General features: G+C 43.4%; 1 protein-coding gene across 3 annotated transcripts; it reads right to left on the reverse strand.

The window, feature by feature from the left end:
- ZNF124 (zinc finger protein 124) lies at positions 1–24,647 on the reverse strand. 3 transcript variants are annotated; one of them, XM_010387328.2, is made up of 4 exons: positions 24,449–24,647; positions 5,307–5,433; positions 4,627–4,687; positions 1–2,236 (listed from the first exon to the last, which is right to left on the reverse strand). In XM_010387328.2, exons 1-4 carry the CDS (start codon positions 24,476–24,478, stop codon positions 2,173–2,175), a joined length of 282 nt encoding a protein of 93 aa, XP_010385630.1. In that variant the 5' UTR covers positions 24,479–24,647; the 3' UTR covers positions 1–2,172. The 3 variants fall into 3 exon arrangements, with proteins under 3 accessions (XP_010385630.1, XP_010385629.2, XP_030791308.1); XM_010387327.2 differs by having other exon boundaries at positions 1–2,246; XM_030935448.1 differs by having other exon boundaries at positions 889–2,246; positions 5,307–5,486.
- Positions 24,648–24,991: the final 344 nt, after the last annotated feature.

Here is a 24,991-nt window from a genome sequence, read left to right on the forward strand (position 1 = left end):
TCAATCTACTTTAAGGAATTTATTTTAAAAATCCTCAGCTAACATCATACATGATGGTAAGACTGGATGCTTTCTTTCTCAGATGAGACACAAGACACTGTTCGATCACAGGTCTCTCTCCTTAAACCAATGTGACCGGTGCAAATAGCCAAAAATAATGACAATGTAAAGAACAACAGATGAAAATAATAATTCACGTGAGAATATACTCTATAATAAACTTTACATACTTACAAATGGACAGCAACTCTATTAGCAAAGAAAATAGACTCATTTATCAATTAATAACAAAATAATTAACTATACAGAAGTTAAACCTACATACATGTTACACATTTCACACATCTACTATGTAACCCACAAAAATTTTTTAAAAATATTTTTAAAATATTTTATATTTTAAATATTTAAAACATATTTTTTAAAATGGCTATGCAAGATAAAAAAGGAAAAGAAATACATTTCAATTTACCCATATAACCAACATACTTTAAAATGGGGAGAAAAAGGAAATTTATTTACCAGCTTAAAAAAGAAGAACACATATTAACTTGTACTACTGCTTGAAGATTACTTACAGAAGTCTTGCCTCAGCCGGGCGCAGTGGCTCACGCCTGTAATCCCAGCACTTTGGGAGGCCGAGGCGGGTGGATCACGAGGTCAGGAGATCAAGACCATCCTGGCTAACACGGTGGAACCCCGTCTCTACTAAAAATACAAAATATTAGCCAGCTGTGGTGGCGGCGCCTGTAGTCCCAGCTACTCAGGAGGCTGAGGCAGGAGAATGGTGTGAACCTGAGAGGTGGAGCTTGCCATGAGCCGAGATTGTGCCACTGCACTCCAGCCTGGGCGACAGTGAGACTTCATCTCAAAAAAAAAAAAAAAAAAAAAGAAGTCTTGCCTCAATGTTTTTTTTTTTTTCAAAAGAAGTGAAAATCTATATTCTAGAGACTCTCTTTAAAAATTAGCAACTGATACATTCAATTTATTCATAGCTCCTAAAACATCTCATTCACATAGTGAATTTTCTTGAGAACTGTACTATAATTATTTTACATAAGGTTTTGCGTAATACTTACATTTACAGGATTTATTTCCAGTGGGAGTTTTCACACGACTTTTAAAGTAATTGTTAAAATTCAGAATTTTCTGTATTTCCCAAACTACCAGGGTTTCAATCTGGTGGGCATTCTTTTCTTTGTAAGGTCAAACTGCAGTATGTGTTACCATGTGTCTCTGAGTGAGTTATAGGATAAATGAAGGCATTCCCACATTCAATACATTCATAAAGTTTTTCTCTAGAATGAGTTATTTTATACCATCAGATACCACTGGAACAACTGCAGGCCTTACCACATTTTATACATTCATACGGATTTTCTTCAGTGAGTCCTTTCAAGTTTTCAAAAAGAAATGGAAAATTGAATGCTTTACATTATTGCTTATAGTCACAGGGTTTAGCTCCAGTTTGGTTCCTTTCATGTATTTGAAGAAATCTGGGGAAATTAAGTACTTTCGTACACTTTACATTCAGAGTTTCTCTCAAGTATGTGATCGTTCATGTTTTTGACAAAAACTGTAGTGATTAAAGCCTTTATATTTTTTTACATTTATAGGGCTTTTCTCCCGTATGACTTTTTTTATGCTTCCAAAGAGTACTAGCACGACTAAAGGCTTTACCACATTTCTGACATTCATAGGGTTTCTCTCCAGTATGAGTCCTTTCATGGTCACGAAGGGAACTGGAACATCTGAAGCCTTTACCACAACTGTGACACACATAGGGCTTCTGTGCAATATGAGTTTTCTCATGTTTCTGAAGGGAACTGGCATATCTGAAGGCTTTCCCACACTGCTTACACGGATAGGGTTCTTCACCAGCATGAGCCTTGATATGTCCTTGCAAGGAACTGAGACAACTGAACGCTTTGCCACATTCCAGGCACACGTAAGGTTTCTCTCCAGTGTGAGTTCTCTCATGGTAGTGAAGGCAATTGGAATAACGGAAGGCTTTCCCACAGTGCTGACATTCATAGGGTTTCTCTCCAGTGTGAGTCCTCTCATGGTCTCGAAGGTGACTGGAACGACTGAAGGCTTTCCCACACTGCTTACATTCATAGCGTTTTTCTCCCGTGTGAATCCTTTTATGTCTATTAAGAGAACGGGAAAAACCTAAGGCTTTCCCACATTCCATACATTCATAGGGTTTCTCTCCAGTGTGATTTCTCTGATGCATCTGAAATGAACTGGGAATATTAAAAACTTTCTCACATATTGTACAACTATAATGTCCATTTCCAGTGTGCATTACTGTGTCTCTTTGAACCCTTGTGACAGAAAGGGAAGTTTTCTGACATTGTTTACATGTATATTGCTTCTTTCTGCATTCCTCACACCCATACGGGTTGTTTCCAGAGTGAGAGATGATGTGTCTATGAAGGGATGAATGACGTACGAAGAATTTTTCACACGCACTGCATTCACGTGGTTTTACTCCAGTAGGAATTATTTTGTTCAGATTAAAATTTGGCATCTGAAGGTTTTTCTACACTGACTGACTTAATTTTACATAGTATGTCTATCATATGACTTCTACGAAAAATGACAACCCCATCATTAATGGCTTATTAGTTATTTTCTTTTATTACTAAGTCTGAACTTACACTGCTACCAATATCAGAGAAAGTGCACTTAAGTTAGAAAGTGGTTTTCTAGGCCGGGCGCGGTGGCTCAAGCCTGTAATCCCAGCACTTTGGGAGGCCGAGACGGGCGGATCACGAGGTCAGGAGATCGAGACCATCCTGGCTAACACGGTGAAACCCCGTCTCTACTAAAAATACAAAAACTAGCCGGGCGAAGTGGCGGGCGCCTGTAGTCCCAGCTACTCAGGAGGCTGAGGCAGGAGAATGGCGTAAACCCGGGAGGCGGAGCTTGCAGTGAGCTGAGATCCGGCCACTGCACTCCAGCCCCGGCGACAGAGTGAGACTCTGCCTCAAAAAAAAAAAAAAAAAAAAAAAGAAAGTGGTTTTCTAACATAAACAAACTGAACATAAATGGATTGATGAGTCTACAGCATAGTTCCCTCCCCTATAGCTATTAACAAAACAGTAACATTCTTATATGCAGTTTCTTAGTATTGAATACAGTTTGAGCATTTACTCCCTTCCAATTTCATGCTGAAATGTGATCCTCATGTGGGAGGTGTGACCTGGTGTGAGGTGTTTGGGTCATGGGAGCAGATTCCACATAAGGAGTGACTTCTCACTCTATTAGTTCCTGAAAGATCCGATTGCTTTAAAAAAAAAAATGGCCGGGTGCGGTGGCTCACGCCTGTACTCCCAGCACTTTGGGAGGCCAAGACGGGCGGATCACAAGGTCAGGAGATCGAGACCATCCTGGCTAACATGGTGAAACCCCGTCTCTACTAAAAAATACAAAAAACTAGCCGGGCGAGGTGGCGGGCACCTGTAGTCCCAGCTACTCGGGGGGCTGAGGCAGGAGAATGGCGTGAACCCGGGAGGCGGAGCTTGCAGTGAGCTGAGATCCGGCCACTGCACTCCAGCCTGGGCGACAGAGCGAGACTCCGTCTCAAAAAAAAAATAGCCGGGTGCGGTGGCTCATGCCTGTAATCCCAGCACTTTGGGAGGCCAAGGTGGGCAGATCACTTGAGGTCAGGAGTTCAAGAACAGCCTGGCCAACATGGTGAAATGCTGCCTCTACTAAAAATACAAAAATTAGCTGGGTGTAGTGGTGTGTGCCTGTAATCCCAGATACTTGGGAGGCTGAGGCCAGAGAACTGCTCGAACCTGGGAGGCAGAGGTTGCAGTGAGCCAAGGTTGCACCACTGCACTCCAGTCTGGACACCAGAGTGAGACTCCATCTCAAAAAAACAAAACAACAAAAAACAAAAACTGTGGCACTTCCTTTCTCTCTTGCTCCTTCTCTCCCCATGTGACACGTCAGCTCCCCTTCCCCTTCTGCCATGACTGGAAGCTTTCTGAGGTCCTCATCAAAAGCAGATGCTGGCTCTATGCTTCTGATAAAGCCTGCAGAACCATTAGCCAAATAAAACACTTCATTACAAATTACTCAGCCTAGATACTCCTTTATAGCAATGCAAGTAGACTAAAACAATACTGTTTTCAAGTGAACTATTTTGCAAACACTTAACATCTATGTTACATTGACGTATGTATTTTTGGTAAAAACTTTGGGAATAAACTGATGTTGTCTTTAATTTATTTTGTTTGCTTGGTTATTTTTTTCCCTGAGATGGTGTTTTGCTCGTTTCCCTGGTTGGAGTGCAATGGCGCAACCTCGGCTTGTTGCAACCTCCGCCTCCCAGGTTCAAGTGATTCTCCTGCCTCAGCCTCCCAAATAGCAGGGATTACAGGCATGCGCCATCACACCAGGCTAATTTTGTATTTTTAGTAGAGATGGGCTTTCGCCATGTTGGTCAGGCTGGTCTCAAACTCCTGACCTCAGGTGATCCACCCACCTCAGCATCCCAGAGTGCTGGGATTACAGGTGTGAGCCACCATGCCTGGCCTTGTTTGCTTTAAACATATGATTATATACTACAATTGTCCCCAAAGGGGACTGCTTCCTTTTATGAGTGCAAATTACCTTAGATTTCTTGAAGAATTTTTGTACTGATCTTCAATGCTCTGGTCTTTCCCTTTGTTTCCTAAAATGTAGACCCAGAAATAGATTACAAATTATTTGAAATGATAGAAAAATTACAGATTCTAGGTGCCATGTTGGGGATATGGTTTGTACCCACCAAAGTGAATGCTGTCATTTGGTCACCAATGTGGCAACGTCATTCGTGTTATGGGTACAGGTTCCTTATTAACAGATTAATGTCCTTGCTTGGGAATGCATGGTTTCTCTCACTCTTGCAAGACTGAATGAGCTGCCAGAGGGCAGGTTGTCACAAAAGCAAGTTCAGCTGCCAAGCATTACTCTTGTTTTCTCACTGTGTGATCCCTTTGCAGATGCCCACTCGCTTCTGCTTCATGCCCTGAGCTGAAGTAGTACCAGGTCCTTACCAGACACAAACCTGGACTTTCTAGCCACTAGAATCATAAATCATTATAAAACTATTTTTGTAAATTACCCAGAATCAGGTCTTGTTAGAACAATTAAAAAACAAACTAAGAAACAAGAGTCACTGCATGCTGGGTCCATGCCTCATTCATTCATCAACGTGTTCCCTTTGCATATTCCAAATCATGGAATGACATTGCAAACCATAAAACACTTATTCTCTGATTGAGTAAGTAAAGAAATACTGTGACTCTTACCTATGGAAGCCAGATTCCTGAAGGTTTCCTGCATCACATCTCTATAGAGGTTCTTCTGGGAAGGATCCAACAAAGCCCACTCCTCCTGGGTGAAGTTCACAGCCACATCCTCAAAGGCAACCGAGTTCTAAAACATTTCACATTTTTGTAGAGATGGATGAGACTGAAAGCACTGGAAATCTGTAGTCAATTCATAAGATGTTAACCTGATTCTGTGGTGAACACTGATTCCACAATTTGGTCCCTAGAACTATGACTCCGTCTACACTTACTTTCTCCCACACAGCAGTCCTTTTTTTTTTTTTTTTCTTTTTTTGAGATGGAGTCTCACTCTGTTGTCAGGCTGGAGTGCAGTGGCGCGATCTCAGCTCACTGCAATCTCTGCCTCCCGGGCTCAAGTGATTCTCCTGCCTCTGTCTCTCAAGTAGCTGGGACTAGAGGCACGCATCACAATGCTCAGCTAATTTTTGTATTTTTAGTAGAGACGAGGTTTCACCATGTTGGCCAGGATGGCCTCAATCTCTTGACCTCGTGATCCGCCTGTCTGTGCTGGGATTAAAGGCGTGAGCCACCGCACCCAGCCAGCAGTTCTTATGCTAAAGTTGAATTATTCAGCAAGGCAGCAGCAGAGAAGGAACACCCTTCTTGTTGGTGGGTCCAGGGAATAATATTTGCTGTTATGATTTTTCTTTATAGAATATACCTGTAGCACATATCATAACAAAGTCTTATTATCTGGTGTGCAGAAGAGAGTTAATATTAGCAGTCACAAGATTACTTATCCTTAGAAATACCTGCTACAGAGTTCAAACTTTGCTGGTATCAGGGCACTTACATTTTAAGAGGCATCCCAACAACCTAAGTGATAAAAGTGGCTCACTGTTGCTAAATAGTTTATTTAAACAATCTGGAATTTGCTAAACTCCTGTTTTCCTTCCAAAAGTCTATTATTTTGTTTTACTGTAGCAGTGGTGCCTCAGGGATCAGCCTCAATAAACAAACAAAAACACACTGTGAGCACTCAGTATCTGATGAGCTTCCCTGGGAGACAATATCTCACATATGATGTCACAACTTTTTAATTGGGAAATTGAGCCCAGGCCATGTGGTTACACCAAGAGAAAACGTGTAGAAGCTTAGAAGTGGTTCACTCAAGCCCAAATTTAATCAAGAGGTAATTAACACTAATAATCAACATTCAATAATCTAAAAATAATTATTTTACAATTTCTATTGAAAAATGTCAAAGCAGAATGGAATAAGTGAAAAGGTATGTGTTCAAAGAAAAAAGCTCAATGTCATCTAGATGTCACCTCTTACAAATGATATTCATGTAAAATTTTGTAGATGCCTGAAACAGACTTTCTAGCAGTTCAGCAGAAACTACTTTTCAAAACCTACAGAAATAATAAACGCTTAACAACCATCAAAGTCTTCTGAATAACAGTATGATGGCTTGCCTAATATACATCAATGATTTTCAAATGTAATATTCAGGGCAGTGTAGTATAAGCAGAGGATAAAGAACTAGGCCAAGAGAAAGGCATATAGTCTTTAATGAGCTGAAATTGATATGGAAAGTTGACTAATAACAGAGGAGGCATTGCAGGACAGTGAAGGAACTATCAAGCACTTTAAACATGGAACAAAGCTGTTATTTAATTGGAAAAAAAATGGATTGCATTGCCCTCTATTAGGTGGACAATAATCAATTTGTTGTATATTCAAACGTAAGAAGTACAAATAGCCCGCTTGCAGAAGTCACAGACAAGGTTTCTTCTGACAAATGAATAGGAGAAAAGGAGCAAACAACAGAGACTGACAAATTCTAATATATTAAAATTAGGGGAATTAAAAGACAAAAAACAGCAAAATAAAAATCTGCAATACATGTAATATAAAATAAATTAGTGTGCACAGTAAAAATGAATGAAAACATGATTTAAAAATGGGGAAAAAATAAGCAAAAGACACATAACAAGATAAAAGACCATTTATGGAAAGAGATCCATTTCCTTGGTAATAAAATAGCCAAATCATATGGCATATAGATTACAGTTCACATTCTTTAGAAGAATGAAAATTAGACCATCTCAAGTGGTGATTACCACACCAAATAAATACGCAGAAATGAAGGCCAAGGCAGTGGATAGACACCATTGCTATTTCCAGTCATTTGAACTTTATCACAATCTACAGTCCAGTAATATTTCTCTAATGTCCAGAAAATGTATTGTGCCTTATCAGGGTTTATATTCGGCATTCTTAAGGAAAAGCAATTCCAACCATGAATTTCTCATCCAGCCAAAATAAGCTTCATAAGCGAAGGAGAAATAAGATCATTTTCAGACAAGCAGCTACTAAGATAATTTGTTACCACTAGATCTGCCTTATAAGAGGTCCTAAAGGGAGTGCTAAATATGGAAAGACCATTACCAGCCACCACAAAAACACACTTAAGTACATAGACTAGTGACACTATAAAACAACCATTCAAACAAGTCTGCATAATAACTAGCTAATGACACAATAACAAGATCAAATCTACACATATAAATAGCCCAGGAGTTCCAGACCAGCTTGGACAATATAGTGTAGTGAGATAGTGTCTCTACGAAACAATAAAAAAATTAGCCGGGCCTGTTAGCACCTGCCCATAGTCCCAGTTACTCGTGAGGCTGAGGTGGGATGACTGCTTGAGCCCAGGAGGCAGAGGCTGCAGTGAGCCGAGATCATGCCACTGAACTCCAGCCTGGGCAGAACAAGACACTGCCTCAAAAAAAATAATAAAGTGAAAAGAAAATAAAACAAAACAAAAAAAAACAGATGCTGGTAAGGTTGTGGAGAAAAGGGAATGCTTATACACTGCTGGTGGGAATTCAGTTCACTCATTTTGGAAAGCACTGTGGCGATTTCTTAAAGAAATTAAAACAGAACTCCCATCAACCCAGCAATCCCATTTATTGAGTATATATCCAAAGAAATAGAAATCATTCTACCATAAAGAAATGCACATGCATAGGTTCACTGCAGCATTGTTCACAAATGTGTATACACCACATTTTCTTTGTCCAGTCTACTGTTCATGGGCATTTAGGTTGATTCCATGTATTTACTATTGTGTACATGTACCCCTGAACCTAAAACAAACATTTACAAAACAAGCAGAATACATATACAAGAAGAGTAAAACACATATAAAACAAATCTGTGTCTTAAATCTTCTGTAAAACGTCTCTAAGGGCACACCAGCAAGCTGGATAACATTGATGAGGTGAACGAACGTCTAGAAACACAGTGTACCAAGACTGAATCATGAAGAAGTAGAAAATCTAAACAGACTCACAGTTATATGACATTGACGTAGTAATCAGAACCCTAAATTACAAAAACCCAAGACCAAATTGTTTTACTGACAACATCTATTGAACATTAAAAAAATTAATACCTGGGAGCGGTGGCTCATGCCTGTAATCCTAGCACTTTGGGAGGCTGAGGCAGGCAGATCATGAGGTCAGGAGATCAAGACCATCCTGGCTAACATGGTAAAACCCTGTCTCTACTAAAAATAAAAAAGAAAATTTGCTGGGCCTGGTGGTGGGCACCTGTAGTCCCAGCTACTTGGGAGGCTGAGGCAGGAGAATGGCGTGAACCTGGGAGACGGAGGTTGCAGTGAGCCGAAATTGTGCCACTGCACTGCAGCCTGGGCGACAGAGCAAGACTCCATCTCAAAAAAATAAAAAAAAATTAACACCAAGCCTCCTCAAACTCTTCCAAAAAAAATGAAGAGAAAGCAACACTTCTAAACTCAGTCTATGAGGCCAAAAAATTACACTTACACTAAAGATGGACAAAGACACTACAAAAGCTACAGAAGTAACTATAAAATAGTTATATAAAGTACAGTTATAACTACTAACGCAGAACTCTTCACTTAAGTACTAACGCAGAAATCCTCACTTAAGTACTTAATGCAGAAATCCTCACTTAAGTACTAACCATATTTAGCATCATAGTAAAAGGATTATGCACCAAAACCAAGTGAGATTTATTCCTAAAATAAAATGGTTCGATATATGAAAAATCAATCAGTGTAATACATAACATTAGCAAAATGACTGAAATATCTTAACTATTGCAACTGATGCAGGAAAAGTATTTGGCAAATTATTAAGATCCATTCATGATAAAAACACAATAAACTAGGACTAAAAGGAAACTATAATATGAAAAACCAGCACTAACATCACCATCAATGCTGAAATACCGAAACAAACAAGCAAAAAACCCTTTTCTCCCAAGATCAGGAAAGAGCTGTAGAGAACACCTGCTTTTATCACTGCCATTCAACACAGTATTGGAAATCCTGGGCACAGTGATCGGGCAAGGTTGTTGTACAGATTTAGCATTAATGTGCCAAATGCAGGCAACAGAAAATAGCACAGACTTATCCACTCTAACAAATTCTTCATCCTGCAAGAAATAAACTGATATTTTGGTTAATTTTTGTAATTCACCAATTTATGTACCACACTTTTGTGTGTGGAAAATATATTCACTTTTTGTAACCATAAAGGAAGAGAGATTTTTCCTATTTCTCTTCCCTGGTATGATTCCTGATTAAAAGCCCTAGAATTTCGTTTGAAATTACCCAAAAGAAGAGACCTCAAAAAATTACTACATATGCTCAGAGGAATGAAAATATATCAAAAAAACTCTTCTAAACTTTGGCTTAGGCAAAGAATTCATGACCAAGACCCAAAAGCAAATTCACAAAAACAATAATAAACAAATGGTACCTACTTAAATTAAAAAGCTTTTGCACAGCAAAAGAAATCATCAGCAGAGTAAACAGATAACCCACAGAGTGGGAGAAAATCTTCACAAACTATGCATCCTACAAAGGACTAATAACCAGAACTTACAAAAAACTCAAACAAATCAGCAAGAAAAAATTCCATCAAAAAAGTAGGCAAAGGGCCGGGCGCAGTGGCTCACGCCTGTAACCCCAGTGCTTTGGGAGGCCGAGGCGGGTGGATCACAAGGTCAGGAGATCGAGACCATCCTGGCCAACATGGTGAAACCCCGACTCTATTAAAAATACAAAAGTTAGCTGGGCGTGGTAGTGGGTGCCTGTAATCCCAGCTATTTGGGAGGCTGAGCCAGGAGAATGGCTTGAACCCGGGAGGTGGAGGTTATAGTGAGCCAAGATCATGCACTCCAGCCTGGCAGAGGAAGACTCTGTCTCAAAAAAAAAAAAAGGCAAAGGACATGAATAGACAATTCTCAAAAGAAGATATACAAATGACCAATTAATATGAAAAAAATGCTTAATATCACTAATTATCAGGGAAACGCAAATTAAAACCACAATGAGATACCACCTTACTCCTGTAAGAATGGCCGTAATCATAAAATAAAAAATAATAGATGCCAGGATGCTGGTGTGGATGTGGTGAAAAGGAAAATCCTCTACACTGCTGATGGGAGTGTAAACTAGTACAACTGCTATGGAAAACAGTATAAAGATTCCTTAAAGAACTAAAAGTAGAACTACCATTCAATCCAGCAATCCCACTACTGGGTATGTACCCAAAGGAAAAGAAGTCATTATATGACAAAAACATGGCTGGGCACAGTGGCTCACACCTGTAATCCCAGCACTTTGGGAGGTTGAGGCAGGTGGATAACCTGAGGTCAGGAGTTCGATACCAGACTGGCCAACATGGCAAAATCCTGTCTCTACTAAAAATACAAAAAAAAAAAAAAAAAAAAATAGCCGGGCGTGGTGGTGCATGCCTGTAGTCCCAGCTACTAGGAGGCCGAGGCATGAGAATTCCTTGAACCCAGGCGACGGAAGGTTGTAGTGAGCTGAGATGGTGCCACTGCACTACATCCTGGGTGACAGAGTGAGACTCCATCTCAATTTTTAAAAAAAAGAGAAAGCAAGAAAAAAACACTTGCACACACGTTTATAGCAGCACAATTTGCAACTGCAAAAACATGGAATAAACCCGAAATGCCCATCAACCAATGAGTGGATCAGGAAAATGTGGTGGATACTACTCAGCCATAAAAAGGAATGAAATAGGCCGGGCGCGGTGGCTCAAGCCTGTAATCCCAGCACTTTGGGAGGCCAAGACGGGCGGATCACGAGGTCAGGAGATCGAGACCATCCTGGCTAACATGGTGAAACCCCGTCTCTACTAAAAATACAAAAACTAGCCGGGCGAAGTGGCGGGCGCCTGTAGTCCCAGCTACTCGGGAGGCTGAGGCAGGAGAATGGCGTGAACTCGGGAGGCGGAGCTTGCAGTGAGCTGAGATCCGGCCACTGCACTCCAGCGCCGGCGACAGAGTGAGACTCTGCCTCAAAAAAAAAAAAAAAAAAAAAAGGAATGAAATAATGGGCTTTGCAGCAACTTGGATGGAGTTGGAGGCCATTATTCTAAGTGAAGTAACTCAGGAATGGAAAACCATATGTTCTATGTTCTCACTTATAAGGGGGAGCTAAGCTATGAGGACACAAAGGCATAAGAATGATACAATGGACCTTGATGATTTGGGGGTAAGGGTGGGAGGGGGTGAAGGACAAAAGACTACATACTGGGTAGAGCATACACTGATCAGGTGACAGGACCAAAATCTCAGAAATCCCCACTAAACAGCTTATCCTTGTAACCAAAAACCACCTGCTACCCCAAATTTATTGATATAACATTAAAACAATTTTTTCTAATTAAAAAAACTATATATATATAAAGTGGATTTAAAATATTGACATATGTGTATATAAAATACCCACATACAAATGTAGATGTTTTAAATCCACTTCTTTCTTTGCCTCTTTGTAAATATTTTATCTATAAAGCTCTGTTGATGAAATACACTTCACATTTATCTAAGGCACCAATAAATGAACAAATCTTTGCAAGAGGACAGCCCAGGAAGGAGCAGTGCTCACTGGAACACAGGCACGTTTGACTCACATGTCAAGTAAGACCATGTCTAAAACAGGAGATTCTCTGGTCCCGTTCTCCTCCTCGGAGACTAGGTACTCAAGACCACCTTCCCAGTGCACTGCGCTGTGGCCCACTGTGTGCCTAAGGTACAGTTTGCTTGGCAGGTTTTTGTGTTATCTTCCCGGGTATCAGCGGAACCCACCCCTGATAATTCAACGTGAGTCCTTTTCTATTTTCCCTAAGTGTCGGCTGGTCTGAGAAATAAAGGGAAAGAGTACAAAAGAGAGAAATTTTAAAGCTGGGTGTCCGGGGGAGACATCACATGTTGGCAGGTTCTGTGATGGCCCCAAGCCGCAAAACCAGCAGGTTTTTATTAATGATTTTCAAAGGGGAGAGAGTGTGCAAATAGGGTGTGGGTCACAGAGATCACATGCTTCACAAGGGAATAAAATATTACAAGGCAAATGGAGGCAGGGCGAGATCACAGGACTGCGGCAAAATTAAAAATGCTAATGAAGCTTCGTGTCCCACTGGGCGCACATTGTCACTGATACCATCTTATCAGGAGACAGGGCTTGAGAGCAGACAACCAGTCTGACTAAAATTTATTAGGCAGGAATGTCCTTGTCCTAATAGGCCTGGGAGCGCTATGGAAGACCCCGGGCTTATTTCATCCCTTATCTGCAACCATAAAAGACAGACGTTCCCAGAGCAGCCATTTTAGAGACCTCCCCCTAGGAACGCATTCTCTTTCTCAGGGCTGTTCCTTGCTGAGAAAAAGAATTCAGCGGTATTTCGCCTATTTGCTTTTGAAAGAAGAGAAATATGGCTCTGTTCCGCCCAGCTCTCAGGCAGCCTGACCTAATGGTTATCTCCCTTGTTCCCTGAACATTGATCGCTGTTATCCTGGTCTCTCTTCAAGGTGCCCAGATTTCATATTGTTTAAACAATTTGTGCAGTTAATGCAATCATCACAGGGTCCTGAGGCGACACACATCCTCAGCTTATGAAGATGATAGGATTAAGAGATTAAAGACAGGCATAGGAAATCACAAGAATATTGATTGGGGAAGTGATAAATGTCCATGAAATCTTCACAATTTATGTTCAGAGACTGCAGCAAAGACAGGCGCTAAGAAATTATAAAAGTATTAATTTGGGGAACTAATAAATGTCCATGAAATCTTCACAATTTACGTTCTTCTGCCACGGCTTCAGCCCGTCCCTCTGTTCGGGTCCCTGATTTCCCGCAACACTGGGAAGAAATTTTCTTGTTCTTTAAAGGTTGTTTTTCTCCCTTCACAAGTGTGAAAGAATCCAGAGGGCAGGAATCATTTCTGTCTTTCCCTCAAAATACCAGCACTGGATTGGATGACACCAGTGTCTCTCCCAGGAATAAAAACTGGGGTTGAGCCTGTATGCCCAGCTCCAGTGATAATGCACACCTGGAAAGAGTGAAACAGGAGACTCTGAAAGAGATGAGGAACAATGCACAAAGTCACAGAGGAAGTAACTGAAGGCTTTGTGCAGGAGCTGAGGAAGCGGGATTCTTCTTGACCACAGGGATCCAGAAGACCCACATCTCCTTTCTGCACACCCCGCCTGTCACCCTGCTTTCCTGCCTCCACTTGACTTGAAACTGGCTGAACACTGCACAGGAATGCATCTTCCCCACACCCCATTCCACGTGAAAAACCCCAAGTGCATGTGGGTTTCCTGGCACAGCTGCCCACACTCATACTGGCTGCTGATTGGATGGGGAGTCCTCACCCTTTGCTTCCTTCCCTTCTGCCATCACCTGGGGGCTGGTCCCTGGCTTAGGATGCACTAGTTAACCCACAATGACGGGGAAGGAAGGAGGGAATTTCACATTTCCTTGTTTCAGAATCACTTTAATGCTTAATGCTTCCAAATTTGTTTTTTGTCCCAGAAAAAAAAAATTATACATGTGCATGTGTATATATATATGTGTGTGTGTAATTATATATGTGTGTGTGTATATATATACACATATACACACACACATATATATAATTTATATATATTTGGGTCTCAGAGAAAAAGGGATTTTTTTTGTTTGGTTTTATAAAATGGGCTGCGGAGTTTTTAAATGCTATAGGCCCGCCCCATTTGAGGCAGCTAGTTAAGGGGAGGGGGTGTTCCACCAGCTTGGGGTGCCTCCCTCAACTCCAAGGACTCCCTTTCCCTCTGGCTCCTCCCCCTTTTCTAAGTGAAATTAAAATGCTATAACTTTTTGGAACCTCAGTTTCCTCGTGTTTTTTGTGGGGTAGGTTTGAGGCTCCAGGCCATTTCTTTCTTTTTTTTTTTACCTTGTGGAGAAAATAAGATGAGGGAGAAAGGAAAAGGGGAGGAAACTTCTCTCCCACCTTCAGCTTCTTGAAAATGGGCCCCTGTGGAATAAACCTGCCAGTTTTTATTTAAAAAGAAACAAAAAGACAAAAAGCATAAAAAACGGGTTGAGGAGAGACACTCGGATTGTCCTAAGACATGAGCTTCTTAAATGAAGGGCACAGCAGCTCCAGGGCCTCCAGATGACCCCCTGTGAGGCTCCACTCCCATCACTCACCTGTCCGTGGAGGTGACTCATGGTCTGGCTTCCCTGGATGCTGCAAGGTCATGGCCACTGTGGGCTCCTGGGTCATTACCAGGGAGTTCTGAAGCCCAGGACCATGAAAAGACAGAAGGGTGGCTGAGGCCACATCACCGTTGTAGTTTCCAAAAACAACCCTCACCCCAAAGACACTCTGATAAAGTATCTGCACTTAGGGAAGATAAAAAGAGGACAGGCAACTAGATCATTTACAGTGCAAGAGTGGGAGATGATTCTCTGCTTCCCCTGCACGTGCAATGTTCACAACCAAAAAGCAAATCTTAAAAAGTAACATCCACTACGTAGTGAAAAAATAATAAACAATTAAAACTATGTCTGTGTTTGAAATATATAATAAAGGACAAATAGTGGATAATGTTGTGAATTAATGAAGTCTAACTCAAATGCAACTCTTGTAAATTACTCACAAGAAAATTCAGGTTTAACCAACCACAAACCTCCAATTAATCTCTGCAAGTATCTACGGAATAGTCCAAATAAGAGGACTACATAACTGCAACCAATCAGCCACTCTGTAAAAGCCTTCCCATCAGGCCCCTCTGGTGGACCCTCAACTCACAAACCATGGCCAGGTGCTCCCTCAACTCACAAACCATGGCCAGGTGCTCCCTCAACTCACAAACCATGGCCAGGTGCTCCCCGATGTATGAATCACTGTTTGTTCAAACAAACTCTTGAAAATTGAAAGGTGCCTCTGTTTAATTTTTGACAGGAGAAAGGAGGACTGAGAATCCCAGGAACCACAAGCTCCTGCCACACATGAACACCCTTCCCCAGCAAGCAGGGACTCTCCCCGATGACCCTTCTGTTATCCTTGCAGGATGCCCAGGTCCCCACTGCAGACCCAGTCCCCGCCCTACAGCCAGGGGATACTGAGGCCAGGCTGCACCAGCAAGCAGGAGGGGCTGCAGACTCCGGAGCTGACTGCAGGGCGGCCTGGGTCCTGCCACAGCCGTTTCTAGCAGGTTTTACCCACACCTCGCCCACTTCTTGGGAGGTCTGGCTCTGCACATTCCTGGCTTCTGGGGTATCCTAAATTTCTTCCTAGGGCTCTTCCAGTTCCTGCAAGTCACGAGGTGACAGAGACCGCAGCAGAGTCACCCGGGGCCTCCTAGAGCCCAGGAAACAGCCACGGAGATCAGACCACAAGCTCAGCCGGCAGGCACAAAGACAGCGGCCCAGGCAGATTGCCTCCTCTCTGACTGTGCAGCTGACTAGACAGTTCCCAACTCAGTGCCCCTGACTGTACAGGACTCCTGGCCCTGCCCCCTCCATCTGTGAGTGACAGGGGATGCTACCAACCATGTGACTAAATTAGGTCTGAATCCCAGGGTTTTGGCTACAGCTCTACTCAGGCAGGGCTTCCACCCTGAGAGCTGGGGGAAGGGCCCCAACCAGGGGACGTTTGCCTGTAAGCCAAACTTGGTCTTGGCTTTCCACAGTGGGCCCTGCTGTCTTCCTGCAGTCCTTAAACCTTCCTGCTTCTTCCTCCTGAACGCAGGATCACGCATGTGCACAGGGAAGCACAGACTCAGTGACCAACAGAGCCATCCTGACCTAAGGAAAGGATGGTTTCCTGGACCAGAATTTGGGAGGAGGCTGCTGGCCCATAGCCAAGGCTTCCTCAAACCCCATTCCTCAACCTGCTCATATTCGGCCAAAAAAATAAAAAGACACTGACAAAGAACTAAATTTATGAAATACATGGAAAAACTAGAGTTATATGGCAACAACAGTCTATACAGAAATTAAAAGAGAAGAAAAGCAAACGTTTCAACTGGCTCAGAAGAGGAGTCTGCTTCACCCACAGTTCACAATGAAAACCCACATTTGGAAAGTTAAATATATTTCAAGCTTGGAAGCCAGACTCTGACTTCAGTGGGGACTGTTCCCTGGTGATGAGGCAGGGAGACCCTAAGAGTTAACTCTGCGAGCTCAGCAAGCCCTCCTATCTAGCAGGTTCTTATGTGAGAAAAGAAAGCCCCAAAGAAAAGACCGACAAGTTTGACGGTTCTAAAATTAAGAACTGTCCATCAACTTGTAGAATGAAGTGAAAAACAAAATGCAACCTGGGAAAAAGTATTTACAGTCTTTACAAATGAATATGGATTAGTGTTTGGAGTGTGTTTTACAAAAACATACACACACACAAACGACAAAAGCAATAAACATGCAAACAGGTAAAATGTGAGAAAATGATGAAAAACTATTTGAAAGAAGATGAAAGACCACACACAAATGCTCAAAGCGAATGCTAATTAGCAAGAAGCAATATATAACCACACAGAAATAAACGAGAATAATTTTTTTTAAAGATGAGGTATCTCTGTCACCCAGGATGGAGTGCAGCGGCTCCATGACAGCTCACTGCAACCGCAAACTCCTAGACTCCGGCAATCCTCCTGCCTCAGCCACCCCAGCAGCTAGGCAGGTGCCGCCATGCCAAACTCATGTTTATTTTATTTTATTTTTTTGAGACGGAGTCTCGCTCTGTCACCCAGGCTGGAGTGCAGTGGCCGGATCTCAGCTCACTGCAAGCTCCGCCTCCCGGGTTTAGGCCATTCTCCTGCCTCAGCCCCCCGGGTAGCTGGGACTACAGGCACCGCCACCTCGCCCGGCTAGTTTTTTGTATTTTTTAGTAGAGACGGGGTTTCACAGTATTAGCCAGGATGGTCTCGATCTCCTGACCTTGTGATCTGCCCGTCTTGGCCTCCCAAAGTGCTGGGATTACAGGCTTGAGCCACCGCGCCCGGCCTCGTTTATTTTTTATTTTTTTGTAGAGATGGGGGTGTTGCTATGTTGCCAGGCTGGTATCAAACTCCTGCCTCAGTCTCCCAAAGCACTGAGATTACAGGTGTGAGCCACCACATCTAGCCTGAATAAATACTGAAAAGGAACAAAAGCACAGGCATGAATAGTCAAGCAGCAAATCTGTACATTCCACTGGCAGTTCCTAGTAAATCTGAATGTATCCATCATCTACAACCCAGCAATTTTTTCCCAATAAGTAATACATTTATAAACTGTTAGCACTTGGGGACAAAACCAAGAATAACATCGTCAACCACATTAAAAACAAACTTGAAACAACTCAAGTCCCGTAAGCAATGGAATGGGTGAGTAAACTGGGTGACCCCCCCCCACCCTCAGGCAGCAGTATGTGTGCAACAGATTGAGGCAAAGAAACCACAAAAAGAAGCCACAAAGAATAAAAAAAGAGGCCAGGCACAGTGGCTCACACCTGTAATCCCAGCACTTTGGGAAGCCAAGGCAGGCAGATCACCTGAGGTCAGGAGTTTAAGACCAGCCTGACCAACATGGTGAAACCCTGTCTCTACTAAAATACAAAAACTGGCCAGGCATCGTGGCGGTGCCTGTAATCTAAACTACTCAGGAGGCTGAGGCAGGTGAATTGTTTGAACCCAGGAGGTGGAGCTTGCAGTAAGTCAAGATCACTCCAGCCTGGGCGACAGAGCAAGACTCCCTCTCAAAAAAGAAAAGAAAAGAATAAAAAAAGAATCAGGGCCGGGCGCGGTGGCTCAAGCCTGTAATCCCAGCACTTTGGGAGGCTGAGACGGGCGGATCACGAGGTCAGGAGATCGAGACCATCCTGGCTAACATGGTGAAACCCCGTCTCTACTAAAAAATACAAAAACTAGCCGGGCGAGGTGGCGGCGCCTGTAGTCCCAGCTACTCGGGAGGCTGAGACAGGAGAATGGCGGGAACCCGGGAGGCGGAGCTTGCAGTGAGCTGAGATCCGGCCACTGCACTCCAGTCTGGGCCACAGAGCAAGACTCCGCCTCAAAAAAAAAAAAAAAAAAAAAAAAAAATCAGGACTGCGATCACCTCTGTGGGCAGAAGACAGGTGGGATCAGGGAGACACACCAGAACTGCCCAAGGCCTCTTTATTCCCCACGTGGCGAGTCCATGACTCTTCACATTCTTATTATTTGAATTTAGCATAAAACAATTTATTTCAAGAATTATCTTTGCTTTTCCACATCACATCTATTAATTGGATTTGGATTTTCAAACAAGAAAACAAAAATCTTATATATGCACGTTCATAAGCATGGGGATCACCCTCACTGTGCGGAGGCAGCCCAGGGTGGCTCAATCCTAGGCAGTGAATGAGGAAAACCTGAGCAGCCACAACATTCAATGCTGGGAGCTCCACACTCCTGACTGTCCCCTCCTCACAGGGTGAAATGCTCCTTCCTCCAGGGTCTCAATTCTCACCAGTGACCAGTCACTGGGAATCAGTTTGAGGTTCTGACATGTGATGTCTTTTCTTCTGACACTAAATGTGTGAAGTTTGCTGAACACCAACCAATTCTCCAACACAACTGAACGTGCAACTCAATTCGGAACCACTGGGGTCGGCGCAGACTCCACATGTTTGGGGCTCAGTCCCACAACACTGCCCCCACTACAGATGCTTGTCCCAAGCCCCAGGGCCATTTGTACTTCTGAGCTACTATGAACTACAAACTTCCACAACCCCCTCCCCAAGTTTAATAATTGGACAGAACGACTCACAGAACTCAGCAAATCACTTTATTTATGTTTACAGTTTATTATAAAGGACACAACTCAGAAACAGCCAAAGGGAAAAAACGTGTAGGGTGAGCAAAAGAGGCAGGGAAAGGTAGGGTGGGTGGGTAACCCTGGTAAACAGCTGTGATTTAAGAAATCCGCTATCATTTCCATGTATCAAGAGCAGCTTACTGCAAAGAAACATCCTTTTCATTGTGACTTAGATGATGCTTCCTTTTTTACCTCTCACAAAGCCAGACACAAACTGCAAATTCTTTTTTTTTTTTGCCTCATAAACAATTAGATGAACATTTTTCTCTTCAGTAGTCAGAACAAAATATCTCTTATCCAAACTTTGCTTAACTTTCTCTCCTACCTCCAGGCCCCCAAACTCTGACTCTTACTTAGCCTCAGCCAACATATAACCCCTCTTTACATCTTTCCTAAGAATAGGCTGACTTCAGGGTGAAACAGTCTCTGATCTCGGATCTGATTTTGCCACCTCCATCCTGCTCTCTCCCTCCCAACTCCTTTCTAATCACGTTTGCTCCTCCCTATGAAAGAAAGGCCTTTTCTGCCTAACCTTTGAGATGCTTACAGATCTTATATTTGGTCCTTTTCCATATTGCAATATTCCTTTAGAATAAAGTTACTTTTAACCTAAATTTGAAATTATTTGATAAATAATAAGTTAATAATGGTGTAAATAGGAGAAGGGAAGCTGGAGTTTGAGAGTGTGAGGAAGGAACCGGAAATATAGAATTTTACTGCAACAGTCCCGGGACAGTAACAATTATACCCTTAGAAAGGGCATCACAACCCTCCTCCTATCCCAAGAGCAGCCACATCTGCCTGTGGATCCTCAGCTCTCCAGGGCCTTATAGCTTCTGTTAGTATAAAGGGCTCCTTTCATGGTTGGTGTGAGCAGGACAGGCTCCCCAGGAAGAAGGAACAGGCTCTTCAATAGCCTCCTCCCACAGGCTCAATAGCCTCCTCCTACAGGCTCAATAGCCTCCTCCTGCAGGCTCAATAGCCTCCTCCTACAGGCTCAAGATTGGCCTTAGCTGTAAGTCACTAAGCTCATGTTTCTGCTCTCTAGTCAAGGTTATTCATTTTTTAAACCATAATAATAATTATATTTAATAATATTGTTATGTTAATATATCAATATGTATATTATGATTTAAAAACAATAATTATGATTTAAAAGAATTGTTATTATTCTTTATTATTATATTGTTCTTGAGACAGGGTTTCAATATCACCCAGACTGGATTGCAGTGGTGCAATCATGGCTCACTGCGACCTCAGCCTCCTGGACCCAAGCAATCCTCCCACCTCAGCCTTCCAAGTAGCTGGGACTACAGGCATGTGCCACCAAACGTGGCGTTTTTTCTATTTTTTGTAGAGACAGAATCTTACTATGTTGCCTAGGCTGGTCTCAAACTCCTGGGCTCAAGTGATCCTCTTGCCTCAGCCTCCCAAAGGGGTGGGATTACAAGCATGAGTCACCACATCCAGCCCACATTTTATTTATATTTTATTTTATTTTTTCAGACGGAGTCTTTCTCTGTCACCCGGGCTGGAGTGCAGTGCCATGATCTCTGCTCACTGCAACCTCTGCCTTCCAGGTTCAAGTGATTCTCCTGCCTCAGCCTCCCAAGTAGCTGGGATTACAGGTGTGCACCATCACACCCAGCTAATTTTTGTATTTTTAGGAGATACGGGGTTTTATCACGTTGGCCAGGCTGGTCTCCAACTCTTGACAAGTGATTCGCCCACCTCGGCCTCCCCAAGTGCTGGGATTACAGACGTGAGCCACCGTGCCCGGCCCACATGTTGTTTCAAATGAAAAAATACTCAATGTTTGAAGAGTCCAGCAAAATCACTCAAACTCAGTTTTTATGTTTGTTAGAAGGAATAAAATTGTAAAGGCGCTTACACTTTATACCTCAACAGGAAAAGCATAAGTATTTATTTCATACAATAAACAAGTCACTTAAGTATTTCCATGATAACAAATTATTTCATAAAGAAATTATTTCTATGTTAACACATCTAAAAATGCCAAGTCCCCACCCACAGATTTACCATTAAACTTGGACATCCAGGTAACAGGAAACAGAGCCATCTACTGTCACAAAATCTCCGCTCGGCACAAAGGTGGAACTGATGCTTCGGTGAGTGTTATTCACTAATTTATTTACTATACTTTCTTGTGAAAACGTATTTTTCTGCAGCCATAACGGAAGACAGTGTCCCTATTTTTCCCTGGTAGCATTCCCAAAGCTAAGCCCTGGAATTTGGGTTGAAACTATCCCCTAGAAAAGAACAAACCTGTGAAACTTACTATACTCCCTCCAGGGAAGAAAAAAGGCATTTAAGAATTTTTAACAAATGAAATATATGACTAGATATCTAATATTTTTCTGATATACACCTCTTTCTTGGCCTTTTGAAAATATTTTCTTATTTCTCAATCTGTACTGATAAAATGTATTTTTCAATCAGTGAAAAACTGAAGTTAAAATAAGTGAACAAATATTTTCAAGGTGACAAACACAAGGAGTAGCAGTACTGACTGACACGGACGTGGCTGACTCAAGGGTCAAGTCAAACCATCTCATCACCTGAATCCTCCCACCCCATCCTGCTCAGAGAAGTACTCAATGCCCACCCTCCCACAAAAAACTGCGCTGTGTCCCCACTGTGCCCTCCCACCCCATCCTGGTCAGAAAAGTACTCAATGCCCACCCTCCCCCCCAAAAAACTGTGCTGTGTCCCCACTGTGCCCCAAATGCATTTTGCTTTTTAGGTTCCTGCCTCACTGCGGTGAGTGGCGGGTAGGGGGTGTTTCCTTGCACTTTGGAATAGCTGTTCTCCCTTCACAAGTATGAGAGAATTCAGAGGGCAGAAATTATTTCTTCCCTTAATACCAGTATCTGATTGCCTGACCAGCATTTTGTCTCTAAGGAGTGATAACAGGGGTGAGAGAAAAAAAAATCTAAGTCCTACTGGATTAGCTTTTTAGAGGAAGAGTATAGAACAGTATCCCAGGAGACTCCTCTCATTTCCAGGGGATTCATGCCATCCAGCTGCTCCTCTGAGAGGCTCCACCCCTAAACCTCACCTTGTCTTCTGGGAGAAGAGGACTCAACGGCTGACATTCACTATTTATGACACTCCAAGAGACATGGCCAGTGTGGGCACATTAGGTCATCCTCAAACAGTTTTTGAACCCAGGACCCAGAAAAGACAGGAGGGTGGCTGAGGACACATCACCACGTGAAGGTTCCAAAGGGAAACCTCCATCCAAAGACGTTCTGGTAAAGTGTGTGTGCCTAGGGAAGACAAAAGGAGGAGAGGCACCAAGAATTTTTCTAGTGGACTGGATCAGGTGATTATTCTCTGTTTTCATGTGAAATGTTCAGAAACAGCTCCTCACTGCTCAGTGAAAACATGATAAACCATTAAAATACTGCATCTGGTTCAAATGCACAATTAAGAACAAATAGTTAATAATGTTGTAAATTGGAGAGGGGAAGTTGGAGTTTGAGAGTATGAGGAAGAAACTGGAAATTTAGAATTTTACTCAAGTTCTAGAAGAGTTAGGCTGGGGAATATGGTCATGGATTTGAGACCCTGCTTGCCATACATTTGGAAAATGCAGGGGAAACCAGTACCCCTGTGGAAATAATTAAATAGGAAGAAATTAGACTGAAGTTGTAGCAGGACAAGCTGCAGACAAAACCCCTCAGACACCGAGTTAAAGAAGGAAGGGCTTTATTCCGATGGGAGCTTTGGCAAGACTCACCGAGCTCCCCAAGTGAGCAATTCCTGTCCCTTTTAAGGGCTCACAACTCTAAGGGGGTCCGCGTGAGAGGGTCATGATCGATTGAGCAAGCAGGGGGTACGTGACTGGGGGCTGCATGCACCGGTAACAGAACAGAACAGGACAGGGACTTTCACAACGCTTGTCCATACAACATCTGGAATCTATAGATAACATAACCGGTTAGGTCAGGGGTCGATCTTTAACCAGGCCCAGGGCGCCGCCCGGGATGTCTGCCTGTGGATTTCATTTCTGCCTTTTAGTTTTTACTTCTTCTTTCTTTGGAGGCAGAAACTGGGCATAAGACAGTATGAGGGGTGGTCTCCTCCCTTAAAGTGACTACAGTGCCCTGAGTTCCTCACCCAGAAAACCTAAAGGAACTTCATGCCTTTGTTGTAAAGTAACTCACTTGAAGAGAAACAAAACTTAACCAACTCCAAATCAATTTACCTCTGATTACATAACCGGGAACCATCCACCTAAATAATCCGAATAACAGAACTACATAATTACAACCAATCAGTTATTACATTGGCGTCGCTTTGGGCTGGGCGGGGTAATCCCAGCACTTTGGGAGGCTGAGACCAGGAGTTCAAGACTAGCCTGGGCAACACAGAGAGACCCCCCCACCAACCCGCCCAATCATTAAAAGAAAAACTAAATTTGGTTTGCTTCCTTACACACTTTAGAAAAACCTTTCCATCAAGACCGTCCGGTGGCCCACAAACCAAAAACCGTGGCTGGGTGCTCCCCTACTCATGAATCACTGTTTGCTCAAACTCTGCAACGCTTTAATTAAACCTCAGTTTAATTTTCAACAGGATTAAAGAGGGACTGGAAACGCCAGTGGCCACAGATCCTCGCAGGCGCGAGCTCGCACCCCGCGCTGGGCCTCTCCCCTGAGGACCCTCGGGTCTCACTGCAGGATCCCGGGGAAACGGCGCTGCGGGTGCGGGGCTGGAGAGGGAGCGGATTCGGGCAGGACAGAAGTCGCCAAGCAGAGACGGGACGGGAGCCCGGGGTGCCGCTGCCCGCCCAGCCCTGCTGGGCGCCAGAAAGGACCGAGGGCCGCGCCGCGCCAGCAGGGACCCGGGTCCTCCCTCGGGAGCCGACCGCTGGGAGCCCGGGGCCGGGGACCGCCACAGCCCCTTCCCTTCTCCAGACCCCCGGCGGCGCAACTCACCATTTCCCAGCTTCCGGGGTGTCCCGACATCCTCCCTGCGAATCCCCCAGTACACGCAGGTCACAAGAGGACCCAGGCTGCGGCAGAGCCTCCTGGACCCCCAGGAGCGAAGGAGAAGCGCCGCGGCCACTGACCGCGCCACGCACGTGCGGACACGAGAGACAAAGGCCGGACAGACCCGGAAGCCGCCTCGGGTTTTCCCGCGGAGCGCCTGGTTAGGCAGTCCCCGCCCCGGTGCCCCTGATTGGGTAGGGTCTCAGGCCGCGCCCCCTGAGGCCCTGAGTGACAGGTGACACGCTCCCACGCGTGTCTGAATGAGGCAGCGTTTTGGCAACAGCACTTTTCCAGGAGGGCTTCCTCTCTGGGGGTGGGACCCAGCCTTGCCTAGGGGACATTCATTTATATACACTTAACCTTGTATACAACGTTACATCATTTGTGAATAATATGTATGATATTTAAAATAGGAACAATATAATAATAATTCTTTTAACATTTCAGACTTATTGACCTTCATGGCCTCTGGTCTTCTGCGGAAGCAGT

Source organism: Rhinopithecus roxellana, chromosome 8, assembly GCF_007565055.1.
Source record: "Rhinopithecus roxellana isolate Shanxi Qingling chromosome 8, ASM756505v1, whole genome shotgun sequence".
Classification (NCBI taxonomy): Eukaryota; Metazoa; Chordata; class Mammalia; order Primates; family Cercopithecidae; genus Rhinopithecus; species Rhinopithecus roxellana.